The 22462-nt window shown below is 44.3% G+C and overlaps 9 protein-coding genes across 9 annotated transcripts; 6 read left to right on the top strand and 3 right to left on the bottom strand.

Annotated features, from left to right (window-relative positions):
* Nucleotides 1-212: 212 nt before the first annotated feature.
* On the bottom strand, nt 213-1505 carry L203_105340 (transaldolase; the record flags this gene model as incomplete). The annotated part of the gene is made up of 6 exons (XM_066214708.1): nt 213-549; nt 597-912; nt 960-1084; nt 1167-1241; nt 1302-1391; nt 1477-1505. 6 exons carry the CDS (start codon nt 1503-1505, stop codon nt 213-215), a joined length of 972 nt encoding a protein of 323 aa, XP_066070805.1.
* A 626-nt stretch (nt 1506-2131) lies between these two features.
* On the top strand, nt 2132-4058 carry L203_105339 (uncharacterized protein; the record flags this gene model as incomplete). Its single annotated transcript, XM_066214707.1, has 2 exons — nt 2132-2192; nt 2239-4058. The coding sequence occupies 2 exons, from the start codon at nt 2132-2134 to the stop codon at nt 4056-4058; spliced, it is 1881 nt and encodes a 626-aa protein (XP_066070804.1).
* A 554-nt stretch (nt 4059-4612) lies between these two features.
* Nucleotides 4613-5536, top strand: L203_105338 (uncharacterized protein; the record flags this gene model as incomplete). The annotated part of the gene is made up of 4 exons (XM_066214706.1): nt 4613-4658; nt 4706-4965; nt 5016-5157; nt 5214-5536. The coding sequence occupies 4 exons, from the start codon at nt 4613-4615 to the stop codon at nt 5534-5536; spliced, it is 771 nt and encodes a 256-aa protein (XP_066070803.1).
* A 396-nt stretch (nt 5537-5932) lies between these two features.
* Nucleotides 5933-7548, top strand: L203_105337 (uncharacterized protein; the record flags this gene model as incomplete). The annotated part of the gene is made up of 6 exons (XM_066214705.1): nt 5933-5975; nt 6210-6362; nt 6424-6539; nt 6596-6745; nt 6881-7048; nt 7132-7548. 6 exons carry the CDS (start codon nt 5933-5935, stop codon nt 7546-7548), a joined length of 1047 nt encoding a protein of 348 aa, XP_066070802.1.
* Nucleotides 7549-7866: 318 nt separating this feature from the next.
* Nucleotides 7867-8710, bottom strand: L203_105336 (ubiquinone biosynthesis protein COQ4, mitochondrial; the record flags this gene model as incomplete). The annotated part of the gene is made up of 2 exons (XM_066214704.1): nt 7867-8310; nt 8360-8710. 2 exons carry the CDS (start codon nt 8708-8710, stop codon nt 7867-7869), a joined length of 795 nt encoding a protein of 264 aa, XP_066070801.1.
* A 1094-nt stretch (nt 8711-9804) lies between these two features.
* On the top strand, nt 9805-12203 carry L203_105335 (uncharacterized protein; the record flags this gene model as incomplete). The annotated part of the gene is made up of 2 exons (XM_066214703.1): nt 9805-9934; nt 9985-12203. 2 exons carry the CDS (start codon nt 9805-9807, stop codon nt 12201-12203), a joined length of 2349 nt encoding a protein of 782 aa, XP_066070800.1.
* Nucleotides 12204-14578: 2375 nt separating this feature from the next.
* L203_105334 (uncharacterized protein) lies at nt 14579-17278 on the top strand (the record flags this gene model as incomplete). The annotated part of the gene is made up of 7 exons (XM_066214702.1): nt 14579-15210; nt 15256-15602; nt 15645-15770; nt 16123-16626; nt 16671-16853; nt 16906-16994; nt 17060-17278. The coding sequence occupies 7 exons, from the start codon at nt 14579-14581 to the stop codon at nt 17276-17278; spliced, it is 2100 nt and encodes a 699-aa protein (XP_066070799.1).
* A 527-nt stretch (nt 17279-17805) lies between these two features.
* Nucleotides 17806-20370, bottom strand: L203_105333 (uncharacterized protein; the record flags this gene model as incomplete). Its single annotated transcript, XM_066214701.1, has 14 exons — nt 17806-18043; nt 18142-18232; nt 18313-18350; nt 18407-18482; nt 18544-18715; nt 18775-18795; nt 18847-18978; nt 19062-19153; nt 19207-19241; nt 19295-19385; nt 19442-19596; nt 19652-19876; nt 19931-19966; nt 20018-20370. The coding sequence occupies 14 exons, from the start codon at nt 20368-20370 to the stop codon at nt 17806-17808; spliced, it is 1755 nt and encodes a 584-aa protein (XP_066070798.1).
* Nucleotides 20371-21067: 697 nt separating this feature from the next.
* Nucleotides 21068-22367, top strand: L203_105332 (uncharacterized protein; the record flags this gene model as incomplete). The annotated part of the gene is made up of 6 exons (XM_066214700.1): nt 21068-21463; nt 21513-21650; nt 21713-21790; nt 21845-22042; nt 22106-22291; nt 22338-22367. The coding sequence occupies 6 exons, from the start codon at nt 21068-21070 to the stop codon at nt 22365-22367; spliced, it is 1026 nt and encodes a 341-aa protein (XP_066070797.1).
* Nucleotides 22368-22462: the final 95 nt, after the last annotated feature.

The raw sequence follows: 22462 nt of genomic DNA, 5'->3' as shown, positions 1-22462 counted from the left end.
TCATAACTCAAGACACCACGAATTCAGCATACAATTACAGTATAATGCAACGGGATACAACATAACGTTTAGTTGAAAGTGTAATATTAGGTCTAAAAATGTCAACGAGAAGCTACAAAATCCACGAGATACATATCTGTGTTTATTAACTATTATGTGTCAAGGCCACGTCGATACTACAAATTACACATTTCAGAAGGCATAAACAGTGATTATGCCCTAAGTTTAGCCTTCAACATTTCCTTCAAAGTAGCACCGTCCTTGGCAAAGCCTCGGATGCCCTCATGGAGCTTGTCAAAGGCCATGGTGTCCTCAAACAATGCCCACCTAAATTGGGCCTCGTCGTTGAGGTAAGTAGTCTTGGGAATAGACTCTCCAGTGGAGGTAGCGTCGAGCTTCTTAGAAAGAGCCTCATTAGACTTGGCAAGCTCTTCAAGAAGTTTGGGAGAAATGGTAAGGAAATCACATCCGGCTAGAGCAGCAATTTCGCCAGTATTTCGGAATGAGGCACCCATGACAATGGTCTTGTAACCATGTTGTTTGTAGTAGCTGCAAAACTATAAGCCAAGCCGTATTACAAAAGAATAAGTGCTCACTTGAAGATCTTTCGAACAGACTGAACTCCAGGATCAGTCTCACCCGCGTAGCTGGCATCTGGGTTGGCCTTCTTGTGCCAGTCAAGAATTCGACCGACAAAGGGAGAAATCAATGTGACACCAGCCTCAGCACAAGCGACGGCCTGGCCGAAACCAAAAAGAAGGGTAAGGTTGCAGTGGATACCCTCAGACTCAAGCTGCTTGGCAGCAAGAATGCCTTCGTAGGTGGAGGCAATCTTGATGAGAACTCGGTCTTTGGAAATCCCACGCTCCTCATAGAGAGCAATGATCTGGTGAGCCTTGTTGATGGTGGCCTCTATAAAAAGCATCAGACATAGTTAATCACTAAGAGTTGAGACATACTGGTGTCAAAAGAGAACTTTGCATCAACCTCGGTAGAAACTCGACCTGGAATGAGCTTGAGGATTTCAGAACCAAACTCAACGAGAAGACGGTCCATGGCATTTTCTGCCTGAACTTCGAGATTACTAACAAAAGGTCAGTGTGTACATGGACGTAACGTCACTGGCGTATATAGCCATAACAAACATGCTAGAAAACTAGACTTACCCTCCCTTGGACTTGGCATACTCCACAGCAGGACCAATCAATTTGGCGTAGGCAGGAAGCTTGACGGCAGCAAGGCTGGCAGGTCAATAAGCATTTGTTCCAGGACATGACCAACCAAACACGGTCCAAACGTACATGAGAGAAGGGTTGGTGGTGGCATCTTGAGGCTGGAATTGGGCAATGGATTCAAAGTCACCAGTGTCAGCGACAACGGTAGTGCCAGAACTAGAAAGAAAAGAATGGATCAAGTATGGATAAGAGCGAGACAAATGACATGTCAGCATATGTGTTCCATCGCAAGTGGACCTACGCTTTGAGAGATTCAAGGGCGGAAGGCATTTTCAACGTTTATGCGTTTTGACCTTTTTTTTTAGAGAAAGCAAATGGAAATGCAAAATAGAGATGCAAATTGAAATTGTAATCAGGAAAGAGGCGACAAGAGAATGACGTTGGGACCTGAATTCGGAAGAATGTGGCGAATAAAAAGAAGGCCACAAACGATATTTCCGCGGCGTTTTATTCATATTCTTTTGTTTATTTCCAAGGGACCTATCCCAAATATTGAGCGAGAAATGCGCAGCACATGGCGTTGACGGGTGATTATGCATGAAGAATAGAAAATAGGTATTACAATTGTAATAGTACTATAAGATATTGTATAAGAAAATGGGTGGATACATGGAAAAAAATGATGTAAATGGTAATTCAATAATCTCCCAGGAGACAGCATAACAAAGACAAACAAAAGGATACCCTGAAATTTTGCCATTTCTCTTATTCTCTTTTCTACATTGTTTTCATCTTTTATTTTATTTCTCTCTTTCCAACCCATTTTGTTAGCAGGTTCTATCGTCGTTGGTCAGCTCTTCATCGGCACTCTTTAACGCTCCTTTTGTTCTATCGTATTTACCACTTTTCTTCATTCTTTTTTCCCTTCTTTTTCATCACTCTTTTCTCTTGCCAAAATGCCTACCCCGTTCGTTGGCCGCGTTGGCCTCGCAGGTGCTCCTCATCACCACAAGCGAGGTGAGATGAACATTGTTGTTTCCGCGCATGTCTAACTCCTCTCTAGCTTGCAACCTCGCCCATGGCGAGCTGTATACCTTTCCTAAAACCACCGACACCATTGATGCGACACAGCCTCTCACTTTCAAATGGAATACGGCCTGCACACTTTCTTCGTCTATCGACCTCTACCTCTACGACTCATCTGGACTGATCAAGGGATGGAAGGGCGTCGATTACAGTCTTGGAGAATACAAGGTTACTCTGCAGCCCAAGTGGTGGAACGACACGACGACTGCCCGCTTGCAGATGAATATTGTGGGTAAAGGCGAGGAACCTTGGAACACTGGAACTCCTGCTGGCCCAGTCTTTGCGGTGAATTATGCTGCAGCATCCATGTACGCTACTGCGACATCAAACGGTCAAGTTGTCACGTCTACGGCGGCAGGGGCCGCCACCCAATCAAAGGACACAGTTTTTGAAAATGTCTCTTCTGCAAACTCTTCAGATAAATCTGGTATCTCCAAAGGCGCGATTGCTGCAGCTGTGGTTGTACCGCTTATTGTTATTGCCCTCATCGTCGGTGTCGCAGTCAGATTTTGGAGATTGAGAGAAGCCGAAAAGCGAAAGAGGTGGTCTCAGGCTCTGTCTACTCATTCAAACCTCGAATGGGAAAAGGGCGCACTGCCAGGGGAAAAAACAAAATCTATTCTTAGTCGATCTTCTCTCGGCGGACGCCCCTCGATGGGTGCTCGTCCTTCCATGTCCTCCTATGGTGGAAATGGTCGACCCACAAGCTCAATGTACGCGGTGGAAAACAACATGGCTGGTACTGGTGCTGGCGGTGTTCACTTTCGTCTTGAATCTTCCAACCTCCGATCAATGTCTTTTGATAACGCTTCTGCTTCTCGATCTGAGCTTTCCCTTCCTGTCGGCCAAACTAGGCAATCCAGAGTTTCTTTTGCTGAAACTACTAGGCCTGATAGAAAATCGCGAGCTAGCTTTGGAGGCGACATTCGTCCTGCTGTCCAGTCCAGTTCTAACTCCAAATTGCCCTATGTTTCCCGCTCTGTAAATGATTTGGGGTCCAAAAAGGGTTCTTATGGCAACGACTCGGCTATTGATGACGAAGAAGAAATTTCTGTGTCTCCTTCTCAGCATGATGGACCTTTAGGCTTCACAGAGCAAGATTTGCGCAAGGCTGGTCAGGGACAGCGAACCGGTCGACGATCTTTTCTTGGTCTCGGTGCTGCTGGCGAGAGAAGGCAGTCTGTGGCGAGCGCATTAAGTGGCGATGATTTCAAGAGTGCTGCGTCTGCCAGGGGCAGTGTTGATGAATTGAGGAACATTGAGGATGCTATTCTTCATCGCAGGAGCGTCATGTCTTTATCCCGAAACTCCAATGGTCCCGACATAGATGCAAGGTCACCCGGAGAACACAGTGAAATGCCTCACGCTATCAACTTTGCCGAGCCACAAGCGTATACTCATGATACTGTTACCGGTGCGGATCCCGATCAGATGTTGGCTCTCTACGCTGCTCAACGCGCAAAGTCTCCACCTGTCACCACTTTACCATCTTCTCGCCCTGGGGCCACTTCCAGGCAAAACTCTGTTCTCAAAATCCCCTTTTTCAAAAAATCCAACAATTCTTCACTTGACAAAGGCAAAGGAAAGATTAATGAGCCTCAAGTGGCAAATGTGGGCGAGATCGGTCCTCCTGTAGAGATGAAGAGTTATGTTCATCTCAACGATGGGATTGTGAGCGCGAATGTCGTTAATGCTCTTCCCAAGCCTGGACCAACTGGTACTCTTGCGGCAAACGGCAAAGACTTGGACAGAAAGAGCGGAATCAGCGATATTAGCAAGTATAGCGAAGACGATTAGTCTTTGTTTTCTGTGGTTTCTTGACTTGATATTTTCCTCTCGTTTGAGAGCCAACTGTATCGAAAGCGGTAATAGTAAACTTCTGAACCTTTTGTGTGAACACTTTTTTCTCAATTGCCTTTGTTATGATCGTGTTTTTCTCTCTTTTGAGCACCTCGAGAGGCTCGTCCATTCTTTTTATAGTTCAAGTATCTTTCTCGTATCTTTCGCTGAAACTTTATCTCTATGGAATTGTTGGTATTGACATGGAACCGGTGTTGGTTGCGATCTTCTGCAATTAGAAATAAATGCGTGTTTCAGCAATGAGATTAACTAATAGATAAGTCATAAAAAATTATTCAAGATAGAATAATGTAGATAAAACGGTTTGATTTTTTCTACTTGACCAACAGAGGCTTAGCTTGACAGGAATGGCCCAAATATCGGCCCGAGCGTCATCCGTTGCATTATGCCGGTTTTTCGTACATTTTATCCCTTTGTCTTTTACAAATTTCCATTCATTTTTTTCATTTATATTACAGCTATTTTATAAATCCTTCCAAACAATAACTACAATGGTGGTAATACAATCAGTTCTAATTGCGTTATTAGCATGCTCAGGTATATTTTATATTTTATACCCACCAAACGCTAATAAACAATCATAGCTCTTGCTCAAGAACCATCCACCCAGACAGACTCAAATATCTTCTCCATCCAGACATCTCCTCCTGAACCAACGACATTGTCTGGATCGGATGCCAAGGAGGGCTTAACAACGAATACCGTATCAAGCGTTGCTTCGGGAATGTCTGCAAATGCTACCGCTAGTTCGACAGCATCGTTGGCCAATGCCAGTGCCGTCGGCAGTGGCAAGTTTCCGCAAACATGTACAGAAAATTGCCGAGCCATCTCGACCGCTTTGGGTGTAAGCCGATCTTGTCTTTTGATATGTGCCAAGGTTGATCTCTTGAGTAGACTTGCGGTGCGGGAGTATCATTGAATACGAGCTGTCTATGTACAGAAACAGTGGAGAAGAGTTATCTGAGCTGTCTTGAATGTGCTCTATCGCTTGATTCAAGCACAGGAAATTTGGACACATATCAAAACATGATCAATAGTACGTCACCTATGTGAATGACTCAACGGCGGTGTTGACTTAGGATGTCTTGAAAGCATATATACAGCAATGCGCCAGCGCATCAAGTAACCCTGTAACTTTGCCTAGTATGACTGTCACTATACCCGCCAACCCCACCATCTCTCGAGCTAGCAATCTGTCCGTATCCACCAACTCTGCAACCACTAGGTCTGCTACAAGCAATGTCTCTTTTCCGTCTTCGGCAGTCTCCCATCCCTTGTCAACGGTGTCGCCTACTTCTTCATCGGCAAACACAAGCTCTACTGGAGGGTCGCATAATGGCGCGAGCAAGGTCGGGAAGAATATAGGAGTGGGAATAATTGGCTTTAGCATAAGTCTGTTAATGCAAGTGTTATAATAGAATTCATATGTATTACGTAATTATTCCCGGAGATTTCGGCAATTTGCTTAGTGGCATTTTACACCTTTCCCTTGTTCCTGCTTAATTCGGACGCTGCGTCATTTTGATGTATCCTTCTATTTTCATTGCAATATTTCTTCTTTCTCATTTCATCTCTTCTTATCCATCTATCAACCATCTTGTCTGCCCTTGCTTCCCGTAGCCAGAGCTGAAGAAGTCTGTGTAGTCAGCGAGACGCAAGAAACGGCTCCCTTCGCCTCGTGTACGTCACTCAACACGATACATTTTCCACCGTCAACTTGCTCTACATCCATCTCATCTTTGCTTTGTCAAGTTGCGCGAAATCTTACTAGAAAAGACTGTATCTGATCGCGAAGCCAAGAATATAAAAGCATGTCTGTCGAACTGAGCCCTTCCACCCAGCTGGGTTTCCCTCGTAAGTCTCGTGTGTTTTGAATGGAGTGGGATTGTACAACCAGAACTTCAATCAAGATATATTGATTGTACGCCAAGGCTCATATTGCCTGCCGGGCAGCTCAATGCTTATGGAAACCGCTTCCAAAGGTTTTGTCGACTAAGCGACTAGGCCAAATCTACCTTGTTCAACTCCTATATCCTTCATCATCAATTCTGATTCTAGATTGTCACTGACATCTCACCGGCTTTACAGGACCTTTCAATGAGGTTGTCAAGCGTTCCCTCTTCATTCACAACCCTAACTCTCACCCTGTTGCCTTCAAAGTCAAAACTACTGCGCCAAAGCAGTATTCAGTGAGACCCAATTCTGGGCGTGTTGAAGCTGGGGAGAGTGTGGAGGTACACAGTAAGTTGTTAATCAAACGTCTACATGACTGAGACAGACGACGGATACTGACTTGGAATAGTCATGCTGCAACCCTTGGCTCAAGAACCACCCCCTCATGCCAAGTGTAAAGACAAGTTTCTTGTCCAGTCTGCCTTTATCACGCCCGACGAAGAGATGCACACGTTGGCTGAGATGGTGAATGGATTGTCTTTTCTTGTGTTCATTGAAAAGTATTCTGACGCTTTCGTTAGTGGACACAGGTAGAAAAAACCAACAAAGCCGCTATCACTGAAAGAAAGCTCAAGGTCGTGTATCTTCCTGCCGAGGATGGAAGCGAAACTGTACAGGGCATTCCTGAAGAAGTTGAAGAAGGTCATGATGTTAGCAAGATTGAAGAATCGGTAAGTACTTGTTTCTTCTTATTAAGGGGCGGGCTTGACCGTGGTCCTTTTCTTTGTTTTGCGGTTTGAATACGATTCTCAACTTGCTTTCGTGTTCTTTATTTCAAATTACAATTGGACAATGGTTCTTGACAGCACAATCAGCCTCACGACGGCTTGACCAGGTGGACCACCAAGCCAGACAAGGAGTATGACCCGGCATTGTTTCGCAACGCTGGGTACACGTACTGGGAAATTGAGCAACCCCCTTACAAGCCTCCCACTGCATTCAAGGTTGTCACTTCTTACAAGCCCACTGCCACTGTTTGTCTCTTTCTTCACAATAATTTTTATATACAAGCTGCCAAATCAGCATATTCTTGGATGATTAACTGACAGACTTGTAGGCCATTTTCAGCCATGCCCAAACTTCTCCCACACACGAACAATCTCGCTCTCCTGTTGAGCCAGTAAAGATAGATCTTTCTAATTCAGCTTTTAATCAACCTCCTCTCCCACCACTCTCGCCTGCTGACATACAACCAACGAATGCTGCTCTCGAGACTTCTCTTTCTGCCACTGCAACTGATTCCGAAAAACTTCAGGTCGCGCTCAAGGAAATTGAAAGATTGCGTGCGGAGCTCATCGAGGCCAAAGGGCCAAATATCACCGGTTTGCGAAAGCGAGGTGTACCTGGGTCTATTGCAGAGGCAGTCAAAGAACCTGCTACTACTTTTCAAACGGCTCAACAGCAGGGCGTACCACTTGAGGTCGTCGTTGGACTTGTTGCGGGTGTCTTTGTGTTGACTTATTTGTTCTTTTGAGTCTATCTACTAGACATAGAAATGAGTAATGATAATTTTGTGATTAGGAAATTATTTATTGGGCACTTTGAACACCCTACACTGGATGAGAACTTGTATATATAGATTGAAGGATGACTGATGAGGCTGGTCAGTATCAAGAGTAGTTTAAATATTCTGAATGTCACAAGATATTGTTTTTTTGCTGTGCCGTCATTTACAGACACGGAGGAAATGTTTTAATGATTCAGTATGATGTCAGTTTGAAAAACATACAACAGAATGCAAGCAGAGGGCCATTGTATATGGATTATCTTGGTTCCACGCTCGATTGGTGTATCACCATTCTTCTGGCTCGTCAACCCATTCACCTTTTCTTCTCAATTCTCTTTCCAACTCTCTGATTTCTTGGTAACCTTTCCATCTCGTTTCAACGCCTTCTCCATCATTCCTTTTCACCCCCAATTCCCTTCTGAGCTCTCCTATACCTTGTTCCCATCTCTTCTCCCAATAAACACCGACCAAAACTCGCCCTTCTCGCCCCGTCCGAAGTGCCCAAGGAACCCAATCTCTTACCCATGCCTGCTTGCGTTTCAATCTCAAAGGTCCAAATATGGAAGACAGGAGAGCGACAGGGAGATTCATATTTGAGAATTCGAGCACTTTGAGGGAAAGTTCATGCGGTAAAGTTGGCGGAAGAGAGAAAAGAGTGTGGTAAAGGTCGTGAGTTTGGCGGTACCGAAACATGGTATATGCCAGAGTTGGAGAATCAATATAACGTACCTGATACCTTGTCAGACTGGGATAACCACAATATCTATTGCTCGCTCACAGGACCACGATTCTCAGGCTCAAATCCTCCTTCACCCATCCATTCCACATACTCACGTCCCAAAGTCCCTCGCTTGAGACTCTTCAGGCCTTCAATTGTCTTGGATGATATGTCGGGACGATCCTTCATTACCTGCCTTCCCTCTGGAGTCATCTTCATCTTGCTGTGTAGAGCAGGTAAGAAGGTACTGGCTGTCGATTCTGATAGAGAAGCGATGAGATCGCCTCTAGAGACGTCGAGTACACCAACCACTCCCGAGCCCACTGCGAGGAGAGCATTTTGAGCAAATGAAAGTGGAATGTGACCTGGATAGTTTGTTGCGCGATTTAAAAGATAAAGAGAGTGACGCATAGTTGTAAAGTTTTATGGTAACGTGAGTTGTAAAAGTCTGACATTTAAAACAAAAGACAAAATGTGGAGATTTATGTAAAGGATTGTATTTTGGTTGTGAAATTGAAAGTCATCTTCGGCCATAGCTCCGGTGAAGCACCAACACTCGTTTGATCGTTGAAGTTAAGCCCGGAAGCGTTCAGTTAGTACCGAGGTGGGGGACCACTCGGGAATCCTGAGTGCTGAAGTTTTTTTTGTACTTTTTGGTACACCAGAATTAATAATGGCTAATATTTCAGTACACAATTGGCATAATAATGACACGTTTGGCCCAGAGCAAAGATTCTTCAAAGCATTATAGATGGTAACAGAAACAAATCATTCTACAATCTCTTTTTTTTTTTTCTAGCAACAAAGCAGTAATCCTCATTTATAACATGGATGAACCTTTTCAATAGAGTATCAACATGGTAGTATTTGTATTACTCGGTGAGCTTTCCCAGATATATCAACTGTATTTTGTTGTTTTGGGAAAGCCTACTATCAAAGATTAAAGATCAAAGATATGCTTACTGCTTATTAGATATCTCTTTATAAAACATCTCGCAAGTTCACGTTGATTCTAAAGACAGAGTCCTCTCTCATTTTGCATTCCACTCTATCGCTCTACATACGAGAAAATATTCTTGTCGTTTTGCCTTGCCATAAATGTCAAGATGTGTAATAGATGTATCCGGCCACTGGTATTCTTTTTAGCTCTTAAAGTGGAAAAGAGGAAACCAGAACAACTATAAATCTATATATATATAGGTAAACAAATAAGAATATGGAGAACAATAAGATTATACATTTTTGGACACGAGTTGAAAACTGTTCAGTTCTCAAAAATGAATAACTTAAGTGTTACGTAATTACACGGGGAGTTTATTTTCATTAATTGGAATGTGGCATGTGAAATTGAAAGACCCTATTACCATTTGTTATCCATATAAACGGATTAAATCCTTAACAAATCTGCAACAAATCCTTAACAAAGTATCTTGTATCGAGCGAGCGAAGAACATTGACATTTGCGGACAATCTTTATTCTCATCTGAAGGTCTCTTTTCAGCATCATGTCCGAGTCAGATCAAACCAGATGCAAGATCATCCAAGACCACCCGATTGCAAACGGTCTCGACACTTTCCGCGCCCTTTCTCGGCCACTAGTCACGACGAACGACGTCAGCCGGCTTAGCAGAGACAGTGAGCCGTGAATACATTTCCGTAGAAGGTCCTCATTAACCATCCTACAGATGTACAGTGCGTTACGTTGTTTCTTCTAGCAGCTCTTCAGTTTCTTCCCGTGTCCTGCCTTCTACAGTCAAAAACGTCGTTCCACTATACGGTTGAAGATGATATATTGCGCCTCATCTCCTCTGCCTCGTCCAAGGATTTTGATTTCGACCCCATCATACCACTTCTCGAAGCAGCTCTTGCCGATAACCCAGAGGATGCGCTGATATGGGATCTCGTTGCCACTGCCGCCCTCGAACTAGCACCACCTCCCCGGCCGATGCTCCCTTCCTTCCAACAAACCCCATGGCTGCATCACATAAATAGCGTTAGGTACTCATCTGAACGCCGACCTTACATTGATTATCGGGTTCTTAAGAGCGAGCTTGGGCATTTACGTGATGGACTTTCTGGTTTCCATGCTATCTTCTTTGGAAGCGTTGAGGGTCTAGAAAGAGCAGCGGTGGCTGTTTTCCAGAGCTGTACGAGCGGCAGCGATCCACTCTTCCGGGACGGGTGGAAGGGTTGGCCAACAAACGCAAACGAGGATGCTGTCTTAGTCTGGTTTAAAGATGTAACGGCAAACCTGGTGGCTTTTGCGGAAGGCTATCGCCCTCCCCAGACTCATCGCCGGCTACTTGTGGAACCTAGCAAGCCAATAAAGGATTCTACTGGCGAGCGTAAGTTGGACATCGGTTTAGTTAGTGGTCCAGAGGCTAGGAGTGGCCCTCGATATCACTGGTCACAAATACTCGTACCTGGCGAGCTGAAGAGTGATCCCTCGGCAGATACCACTAATGAGACGCGTTTTGTCCTTGGCAGATACGCGAGGGAAGTACTCTCTGCGCAAGATACACGTCGTTTTGTGCTAGGGTTCACTTTATGTGGCTCCCTGATGAGAGTGTGGGAATTCGATCGGCTTGGGGATATTGCCTCCGACCGATTCGATATAAATAAAGAGGGAAAGCGGTTCGTATCGACCATCCTAGGATTCCTTTGGATGAGTGAGGAGGACCTGGGATTCGATCCTACGATAATCACATGCGGCGACAAGCGGTATATTGATATCGAACGAAACGGTCAGGAAGAGCGTATTATCATTAAGAGAACCATGGGTCGGGCGCGGTGCGTTGTCGGCCGGGCCACTACCTGTTGGGAAGCCTATGCCGAGAAAGACCCGGAGAAGCCACTTGTTATCAAAGACTCGTGGCAAGACTCAAAACACGATCACGAAGGTGAACTGCTTCAGGAAGCGACGGAGAACGGAGTCATCAATGTTGCCCGACATTACTATCACGCCACTGTCCGTGTTGGTGATAAGGATGATGACGTTCTAGTCAACATTCGACAAGGGATAGACCTTTCAGAAGCGGTGCATTTCCGATTGTATCGCCCAAAGAAGGCGACTGCCATTTCAAGTGCGACTGGCACGCCGAGCCAAAGCCGCAGCAGTGGCGCTGGTGTCAAGGCTGGTGTCAAGCGCCCGTTTAGCGAAACCAGCCTGCCACCACCACCCAGTAAGCGCTCCATCTCAACGTCTCAAACAGAAGTCAACATAGAGATGCTGTCTAATCGAGTGCATCGGCGAGTTATTCTTTGTGATTATGGAAAACCAATATACAAAGCAAGCTCTCGAGTAGCCCTTCTTGCCGCGATGGAACGCTGCATTGCAGGACATGAATCCCTGTTACAAGCCGGTTTTCTGCACCGAGACATCTCCATCAATAATCTCATGATAGACGAAGACAATGACAACGCCTTCTTGATCGATCTTGACCATGCAATCAGGGTACCGCGGATAGGTGCGTCTGGGGCAAAGGGGAAGATTGGAACGAGAGCGTTCATGGCTATCGGGGCACATCTGGGTGATGAACATTCGTTCATGCACGACCTGGAATCTTTTTTCTGGGTTCTCTTCTGGATTTGTATCTATCAAGATGGTCCAGATAAAGCCGTTAGCGCTGCTGAGTATGATGAATGGAAATATAAGGACGATGACATGCTAGCTGATCTGAAATTTGCCACGATAGGTGATGAGAGAATGTTCTTGGACACCACGCGTGCCCAGTTTACACCTTTCTACAAACCTTTAATCCCGTTGATGAACGAAATCCGGAAAAAGGTTTTCCCCAATGACCAGTGGTGGGAGACGGAAAACATGGAGTTGTATTCTTTGATCAAGGGAATCCTTGCCAATGGTCAAAAAGACCCGGAAATACTTGGTGTTTCAATTTCATGAACTGAACACTGTCCATCATCACAAAAGCAGTTTTCGGCTGTGTTCAACATGGTCCGAGTTGAACAATGTATTTTGCATGATCAACTTGAGCTGCCTTGTTCCATTCACCATATCTCGTCCAATACCGGAGACAAGACTTTGGACTCTACGCTTTTCGACCTGCTGCCGTTGACCTCATCTACGCATATGTCGAGCTTGCAGGCTGGCTCCTTCGGCGACTCACAGGGTCTCACCCAACATGATCCTGCCAGCCATCTCCCTGCACTGAAACCCCGATGTATATATCTAATGTCACGAGATTTGTGTGACTGAGATGTTTTCGATATAGATTATAGAAGAATAGAACTCTAGGTTGCTTGCTAGTGATGCATGACATAGACATAAACATTCAGATACATGAAATGGTATGAGATAAAACTGACAACCACTGGACATTACGTAATCATCTTGCAAGCGGCTTATTGTCACGAAGTGAAATTTGTTCCACTCATGTTTAGAATTGAAACACCTAAATAAGTAGATGAGATTGGGACAGTTTGTAATAATGAATCAGTCTGTAAGTGCATCGCCGTATTGGACGCTTATGGAGGCGCTGCGGCGACCTCGGCTGTGTTGTGTAGCTTGTTGCAGGTCTGGCTCTGTGGATTATATTATTCGACCCAGAACACAAGCGTTCTCTGAGTAGCAGAGGATATATAAAGAGGAATATTGTAATCTATCTTTTCTTTAGATACTCCATTTCGATGCATAACAAGTGCTAGATTTGCTGTATCAGGAACACTCGTTGGTATATTAGCTAGACATACAATATACCAACACAAACCCAGTGTGGCACCTAGTGCTTTCACAGCCTGGGAGCCGTCCGATGAGCCAATCTGCAAGCTTGACATATCTATAGATGGCGTTGACAGCTGAGAGTTGAAAGTATTGAGTTTGAATGTTTATGTTATATAGAACAAGATAAGTATTGAGTTTGAATAGTTATCTTATATTAAACAAAATATGAGAAGTTGAACATCAGCCTTTCGAGTTGAACACATAGAAACCCCTCTATTCGATTCGGACTAAATCGAACACAGCCAAAATCTGCTTCCGTGATGACGATTCCTGTTCTGTTCGTAATAATGAATAACCTGTAAGTGAATAGCACATCACGCTGCCACATGAGAAAACCCGGATAAGTCCGTCAACGTAGAATACATAATTGTAGAGAGAATAGTTTCTCTTTCATACTTCATTTCATATGCACCACCAGTGCTACTTTTGCGGTATTCGACCTTAAGCCTTTCTACCAGAACCTTAAGTAATAAAACTTGTAATTACAGTGAGGCACTCAAGCCTACATAACCCTAATGGTTATGACTATAACAAAATAGATAATGTTATTGTCAGAAGCAGATAGGCTTGCGGAGTAACTGGCACGCCTAACTAGTTGTCGCGTAGCATAGTTCCATAAACATTCATGTTTATACTTTACCTTATTACATGCAATATCTATAAACGGAGTCAAATCCTTGACAACAGTTGGATCACGTAGATTCCAATACAGATTGACACAGAACATTCTGTAGGCTCTGAATTGAAAATAACCGACAAGTCAGCTTAGAAGTCTTTATGCTGAAATGATTCATCATTGAGCATACTCGAAAGAGTTTAGCAAGAATTATACGATTAAAACTTATAATCGCAACCAAGATACGAATATAGAAAAAAGTACAAAAAAAAACTTCAGCACTCAGGATTCCCGAGTGGTCCCCCACCTCGGTACTGACTGAACGCTTCCGGGCTTAACTTCAACGATCAAACGAGTGTTGGTGCTTCACCGGAGCTATGGCCGAAGATGACTCTTTTGATCAAGGCAACTATTTATACATTTGAATTCTTCGCAAATCGTCTTGTCAACATAACCCATACCTTGAAAGTATTTGGATCACAAACAGAAATAACACCTTCACCACCGAGCTGCTCCTCCCAGTATCAAGATCTCACTTGCTCTACAACGTTGTCCACGCATTAACCATAAGATCGCTGTCCTCCCAAATCCTTGGTAAACAACGTGGCAAGCCCATTCAAACAGGGAGAGACTTTTCAATGCACAACCCTTCTAGATTGACCAATCCTTGAGTAGCAACCACTATCTTTACTCTTCTCCGTCGGTAAACCACCTCATCCTCCTGCAGTAAAAAAGATAACCTTTGCCGTAGTGACTCACTCTGCCTAACCATCCACTACAGCTCTATATCTATCAGATTGTCGTTTTTCGGCACCGCTTGGACCAGTATGAATATTTCTATTTCTTGGAATTTGTGTTTTCCCAGTGAATATAAAAGCCAAGCGATTTCGCAACTTTCCTACCTTTCCCACTATCCACCATCATGTCTCAAAGACATCCATCTCGCCACGTGGCTCACCTCCTCGATCCACCACTTCCCCTACATATTGATGCCGCTCTCAGGCACCAAGTCCAGGTTCATCTCGAAAAGAGCGATCCAAAACGGGTTCCTGCATCTTCCCGACTGTTTTCTTTTTCAGGCACCATTGAAGAAGAGACGTTTGGCAAGACTGGCGGAAAAAAGTTTCAAAGAAGAGGAAGAATTTGTCGGTGGCTGAGACGGAGACCTGGAAGAGGAATACTGGTGGGAGTGGTACTATGGGTGGTGTATCTCGCGCTGTGCCGGCTGTTGAACCATCCCACGCTGTCTTTGGTGACGCCAGAAGAGGGTAACGACGTCGGTTCTACCCGAGCGAATGTTGCCCAGCCCCGCAGTCCCATCCCCTGGTCCGTTGTCAAGAGACTCCCAGCCCATGATACGGTAGATGGTCGTCTGAGAGTCAATGTCAAGAGCAACATCCACCCGATTTATCAGCTCATCCACGATGCCAGGAAGGAATGGGACGACAAGGTAGCTAGGCAAAGCAAGACCTTGAAGGAGGCTGTTGAAGAATACAAACGTCGCTACAAGATGCTGCCGCCTCGGGGTTTTGAAAAATGGTGGGCCTATGCATGGTGAGCTTGTCGCGAGAGAAACGGGCGGTAGGCTAAAGACAGCAGTACCCACAACGTCTCCCTCCCAGACGAATACGATCAGATTCACAACGACATTCTTCCCTTTTTCGCCCTCTCACCCTCTACCTTAATTCGCCGGATATCTGAAGCTGCTCAACTTCCCGACACATACACCCTGTCTATCAAACATGGATCTCTGCGTGCTCGCAGCGCCTATAGCCGTAGGATTGAAGGCGCCGACCAACGGTTGGAAGGGCAAGCCATGCTCATCAGAGATGTGGCCAAATGGCTCCCCGATACGACTCTGGTGTTCTCTGTGCACGACACACCGAGGTCCGTGGTCAGTTGGGATCATAGGAGGGAGCTATTGGAGAGAATCGGAGACGACGAATGTAGGTTTTGTCGCTGGCCGTTTAAAGGCTGATGCCTGGCAGACTTGGACGAAGACGAAGAGATTGATACGTATACCCGTGGCTTTGCCATGGCCTGTCCGACGTCTTCACCCATCAAAAGATTGAAAGGCATAGCGAATATCAACTCCGTGCCAGACACATGTCAGAGTCTGGCTGTTTGGATAGCCAGAAGGAGATAGAGCTATGTGTCTCTGACTGTTTCTACCGATAGATAGATAGAGATGGATGGATAAGAGGATTGATTTGGAGAATGAGATGTATAAAGAGACGTTTGATACATCACTAAAGAAGAGGTAGATACAATACTAGCTACTTATATGTTCTATGTAAGCTGTGCTCAATGAACTAAGTAGTATAAGAATGTAAGAAGGGGTTGTGTGTACAGGATAGAAGGATTGCCGTTCAGTTACAGATATACACAAAGGTTCCGTTAGATATTAATCGTTATTAATAGAAGATACTTAACTTAACTTGGCTGTTCATCACAACACATCCCTAGCCAACAAGTCGTTTGTCTCTTCCCATTCGTTGTTGATGGACATTTGCCAGCATCCCTCACTCTTGTCCATTCATGGTGCTCTCATTGGCCAATCTCCTGTAGCCCAACCGCTCACTCCAATCATCTCGTTAAGCAAGACAAGATTACATTCCGACATTCTGGGCGTGCCAATAGAGCAGTGGGTCGATACGACACCCATTAACTTGCCGTGGGAAAGAAAGAAGAAAAAGAAGCTGTTATGGAGAGGAAGCAACACTGGCGCATACCATTCTGTCCATACTTCATGGCGACAATCCCACCGGGCTCGGTTGCTAGCCGTTACCAACATGATGAACGACAAGGATAAAGTTGAGATGGTGGATCCAAATGTTACTGAAAAGATTCATATGCTGGCAGCTCCCAAAAAGATTGGATCAGAGAGTTTGATAGTGACGGCCAAGACGGTAGAGTTGGAAGCTGCAAACATTCGGTACATGGATACCGCTTTTACAGGTTCTCCAATACGTAAGGTCTCTTTAGAGTTTCAGTTGTAAGCTGATGTTTCCAAGAATGTGACAAAGAGGACGATACATGTGAAAACTTGGCCTCTGAGTTTCCTTGGCTGGATTCCATGTCGCACGAAGAAGCTCTCAACTACAAGTATGTTTTAGACATTGACGGGAATGCCTGGTCAGCGAGGTTCAAGAGACTGTTGGCTTCTGAGTCTTTGATCTTTAAAGCTACCATTATGCGTAAGCCGTCTGTCTATCAATGGTAGGCAAAACTAACTCACTTTGTTCCAAGCTGAGTGGTGGACTGACAGGATTCAGCCATGGGTGCACTATGTTCCGGTACAGATGGATTATTCTGACCTCTACGATACACTTGCGTTTGTATGTTGGATTGGTCACTCAACTTGTGTCTCTTTGGATTGTCTTGCTTATGGGTTTGTCGACAGTTTGAAGGCGACTTGTACCATACCGGTGGAGAGACCCTCTTGGCTCGTACTATTGCCGAGGAAGGCAAAGAATGGTCAAAGGCTTATTGGAGGAAAGAAGATATGACGGCTTATATGTTTAGGTTATATCTGGAATGGGGACGGTTGTCGTCGTTGAAGAGGAGTAAGGAGAATTTTATATATGAAGAGTCAATGGAACAGAGACGACAGGAGGTTTAAACACTAATTTTTTTGGATCTTGGATACAAATACATTGACATTAGATATTCGAATGCTTGTTCTATTTAGACTTTTGATATCAGCTCTGCAAAGTTATGGTAGAGTTCCTCTGGATCGTCAGTCAAGCCCAGTTTCGTTTTAAATTTTGGAATCGTTTTTGTAGTTGAGCCTTCTATCTCTAATGGTATTCAAAACCATCATAATAAGGACAACATTATCCGATTGTAAAAGTCGACATAGTTTGAAAGGTGGTATACAAGGTTGCTGACGACCATTGAGGTCTTGATCAAACTTGCGGTATAGTTGCAATACACAATTTCTATATGATTTGGAAGATCATTCAATAAACAAATGGAACAACGTTTAGTTGGTCAGTTGGTGCTGCAAATGTCAATCAACGACACCTGGTCCTTCAACTTATACATATTATTTAAATATAATTTCCACTTTCATGAGGAATTTCAGCCTCCATCTTCGTCTATCTTTATAAGGGCCTATCAGATTTAACTCCATATTTCCATCTAGCTTTACTCTTCCTCTCCGTCCTTTCGTCGTAGACCACACTCTTTTGCAAAGTCCACTTCTCCTATGAGACTATGCATCGCAGAAACAAATGCGTCAAGAGGACAGAGTCCATCTTTAGATTTTGGGCAGCCAGAGATACCTGTAAGGGGAACGACGGCGTCATTGAGAACGATACGAATGTTTCTGTCGCTGGAACAAGATAAAACCTGAACTTGCAAGTTGGTCGCAAAAGGTATAATTCTGCGAGATGGATTAGCTTTCATTCCCATTGAAAAACACCTTGGAAAGAGACAAAAAGATGGTTCAAGCAGTATAGAAAGGAATGTCATCACACTTACCGAGACGAGATAAACGAGCGATTGTCAGGGATGTGGTCCGTTGGAAGCTCACCGGTCTCGGCAAAGGTAGTTAGGTTCATGGCTGGGAGTACTGAGAAAATGATCAGCGTCTTTCTGCGCAAAACAAGTTACAAAGTGAACTGTAACAGAAATGATATGAAATGAACATACAATGAGCAAACAAAGTATCGTGAGTAAAGTCGACATAGCTGATGGAGATTAGTTTAAATTCGGGGCACAGTATAATGAAAAAGCGGATACATACAGAGGGTCTCCAAGTGGGAAATGTACGTCATCATGGAAGCTCGAGTTGATGTTGGAATTGAATTCAACCAATCTCGCTACTCTTGGTTAGCACAACACCATTATACGTTATCTTTCCAATGTGGACACTCAACATACTTTCAGTCAATCTCGATATTAGCTCTTGCACCCATCCAATGCCCATGGCCTTTGCTGGTGCATATCCAAAACTACCAGAATACCACCAATAGAGGTCGTTTCTATATTGAAACCCTTTCCATTCCCTCTGATTGAAAAGTTCACAGAAAGCTGAATATCCGAGAGCCACTGTCTATTAGGCGAATGACCGTTAGCGCAACTTGAACCTAAGTGATGCATGACTAGGCTTACTTCATATGCGCACATCTCCATCTAATATTAGTGAGTGATTAGCGTAACTCACACGAATAAAACGCGGCTTGCCATTTGTACAATATCTATCAAACTGAGTTCGTATCCATCCATGTCTTTTTGCAATCTCTTCTTCGCCTTTTGTAGAAACATTGTATCCCATTCAGCAAGCTTGGCTTCATAAATATTGTCTGTATGCAGGCACTGAGAAAAGAATCAGGTTTGTAACTAATGGAGAGCGAATGGTCATGGGAATCAATTGATTCAGCACGACAAAGGACACTCACAGTCGTATACGGAGCAAGGGAATTGTTGAATCCGGGAGCTTCAATGATGACTTCGAGGTTGTACTGATCTTCTGCCGGTATGCCGAAGAAACCTGTGGGTATGAATTAGTACACGGAGTCGCCAGGACATAGCATCCAAACAAACCAGCGGCAAAGTTCTGTGCAGACTTCAACATACGACTATAGAGCTAGTTAGTTACAGCTTGCACGCCAGGACAGTTGACAAAACATACTCTTGACTCTCGGTCCTAAAAACAGGCAACTTTGATTTGAATCTATCGAGCAGGAAACCGTACTTTATTCTGGCAGATACTCCCAAATCATCTGGATGAATAATCAGCTGACGTGCTTGAAATCAAAAGGCCCTCGTTATGCCATACAAAGCTGACTTCGCCCAAAAGGGACCAAAATTTCGGCGCCAAGCTGATAATTCCATTCGTTGAGAAAAGAGAGGTCGCCAGAAGCAGTCCACCCTGTAGCAAATTTCAAACGAGACGCAAATGCTCCAGGACCTCCAGGATAGGAGGTAGGGTATCTGCAAATTTCGAATCAACAATGGCAAATAGCAACAGCAAAACCCGCAGACTTGCCTTGCGCCATGTCTTTGGAGCCAGATGAGCCTATCTAATTCACAAGTTTCAGGAACCAGACTTTTGCTCTCAGACAACCCATGCGATTCGACAGTGCGGTATGGGGAAAGATGGCCCCAGTGTTGAATAATGCTAAAATCTTGTGATGATTTGGCCGACGGAGGAATAAGCGGATACACGTCGGTATGTGTTGGAAGAAATGGAGCAGTCAACATGAGGGCAGGCCTAAGTCCAAGTTAATAAAGACAGATATATCATTACACCTAGCACAAAGCTCACTCTTTGCCCGTAGGTGTGGGACCAGCATAACCGACACTAAGCTTTGTAAGCTCCACATTCCACATTGGATACTAAACCTCTACATACTCAGTAGGGAAGTTGGCATGATCAGCGTGTGTCTTTGTAGGCGCCAAGTCATTCAACCAATTCTTAAAGTTTGGCGGTAATTGGTCCCAGCTTTTGACTTTGTCCAAAGTTACTCGCCCGAAATAGCAAGTCATCAACCCCAACGCAAGGAAAAGGATAAGCAAGTTCAAGCACAAGCATGTGAATATCGATTTCTGGCGCATAGATTGCCGTTGCCGTTGTAGCTGTTGGCGCGGTGGCAGAGGGACGAGTTCATGTCGGGAATGGGTGGGCAAGAGTGGATCTTCGACATTGTTGGAGGGTTGAAGTTCATAATCCTCAGCTACTTCATAGTCACCCACGGACTTGAGCATTACTTTGCCGTCTAAAATATATTCACAAATTAATGAAAAATAAATACAAACTCAACATGTTAATATTGCTGACACTTGCATTTGACGGAAATGCAGTCGCGACCGTGGGAAAAAGGCAGATACGACTTATCTTGGCCAAACATTTTTGTCTTGTTATATTTATGCATTACAAATTCGTTAAGACCGGAAAAAAGAAAGCAAGTCAAACAGGTGCACTGAGAACTCAGTTGTATACAGCTGTCAAGAGTGAAAATGTCGACGAGATTTGCCCATAAAAGTAAGTGGCATTGCGGAAAAAAGACATTGTTTCATAGACCAACATTGACCTAGTAGAATAAGATGATGGACAAGACTGGCAGTATTAATCAAAACATCAACTCTATTTTGTTGAGCAGTAGGAGCGACGGCCATCAGTGATGTCATGAAGCTGGTTGAATATTTATGATATATGAAATATATCAAAAATTAAAAAAGGTCTCGCTGGGGATCGAACCCAGATTATGAGAATAAGGTATATAAATCAGAATCTCATGTACTAACCATTATACGACGAAACCTAAGCACATGGCTGAGGATTTTCAATATATACTACTAAACATGAAACCCTGCCCAGATAGCGACTTGTGTACATTACATTTTGACAATTCGATTTCGTCACTCACATTCTTTTCATATTATCAAACACAAAGCATCCCACATGCCAGGATCAAAACGTCGTGCACTGAAGAAACTACTATCTCCCAATTCATCACCCTCAAAATCGACTCCAACTGAAGATATAATATCACCTACCGAACTCCCATCAACCATCAGCGATTCTGCCCTGTCCCAAGCAGTGGCCGCTGGGATCAGCGCTGAAGAGGTTCAGCAAAGCGCTGTCCTCGAGGAAATGGCTGATCGGGTAAAAGATATTGGAAACCATGCCGCTCCTCCTGAAATCGCTGTACAAGAGTCCACTGTTATGCAAAACACTGACGGCATGCACGACAGCAATCTTGGAGGAATGTATGGTGGCGGCATGTATGGCAATAGAGGTGGACAAGGCAGCGGCAAGAAGAAAAAGTCCAGCAGACAGAGATTTGAAGAGCGTCAAGTGAGTTTGCATGCTGCCTGTATGTTCTGTCCTGACGATGCTGTATCAGGCTCGCAAGCAGGAAGAAATGCTTAAGTCTGAACCACCAGCTGATCCCAATTGGACTGCCCAATTAGAACGGGAGAGACAGGAAGAGATCAAAGTCATTTCTGCAGCCTGTAACGTACTTGGTAGGGAGATTTTCGAGGCAAGTCCGATAAAAGAATATTGTTTTATCAATGTATGGTTCGTGTGCTAATAGCTTGAAAGATTGCTCCAGATGGACACTGTATGTATGCGGCTATTGGCGATCAACTGGGACAGATCGGGCTCATTAGTCCAGATGAGGCAAGCATCTAAAAACATGATATCAATTGAAGACTAAATAACAACCCTTGATAGGCAAATGACCCCAAAGCAATTCGAAAGTACACTTCTGACTATATGCTCGCCCATCCCGATGACTTTATCCCATTCCTTCCTTCTATTACTGGAGAAGACAGCGCAGGCGCAACAGACGATGGTATCATGACGCTGGAGGGTTTCAAGCAATACTGCCAAATGGTGTCTGAGACTGGTGAATGGGGAGGCGAACCAGAGGTGCGTATGAAATGCTAAAAGGACAAAGGCTGATAGCAATTTTGTCTAATTTTTGATGTTCAGATTCAAGCATTGTCTCGTGCTTTCAATATACCCATCCACGTCATCCAGCGCGGGCCACCCACAGTTGTCTCTCATGGCGGCAGAGGCGATAGTTTTGGAGGAACTTTGACAGCAGAGCAAAGTAAGGAAGCCGGTGACAGGGTGGTGAGAATCAGCTACCACAGACGGATGTATGGTTTGGGAGAGGCAAGTTGTTTTGTCATTGTCTTGCGTTTTGCTAACATTAGCATAGCATTATAACAGTTTGAGACTTTTTGAATAGAGTATAAAAGGCCAAGGAGAACAAAACAGATGCTGAGTGTTTATAAGGACTTACAGTCATGTATAGATGCGGCAGACGATCTGCAATTCCATTCA

This window comes from Cryptococcus depauperatus, chromosome 7 (genome assembly GCF_001720195.1).
Source record: "Cryptococcus depauperatus CBS 7841 chromosome 7, complete sequence".
Classification (NCBI taxonomy): Eukaryota; Fungi; Basidiomycota; class Tremellomycetes; order Tremellales; family Cryptococcaceae; genus Cryptococcus; species Cryptococcus depauperatus.
Note: the sequence above shows the minus strand (reverse complement) of the source record. Positions and strands in the feature narration are given on the sequence as shown.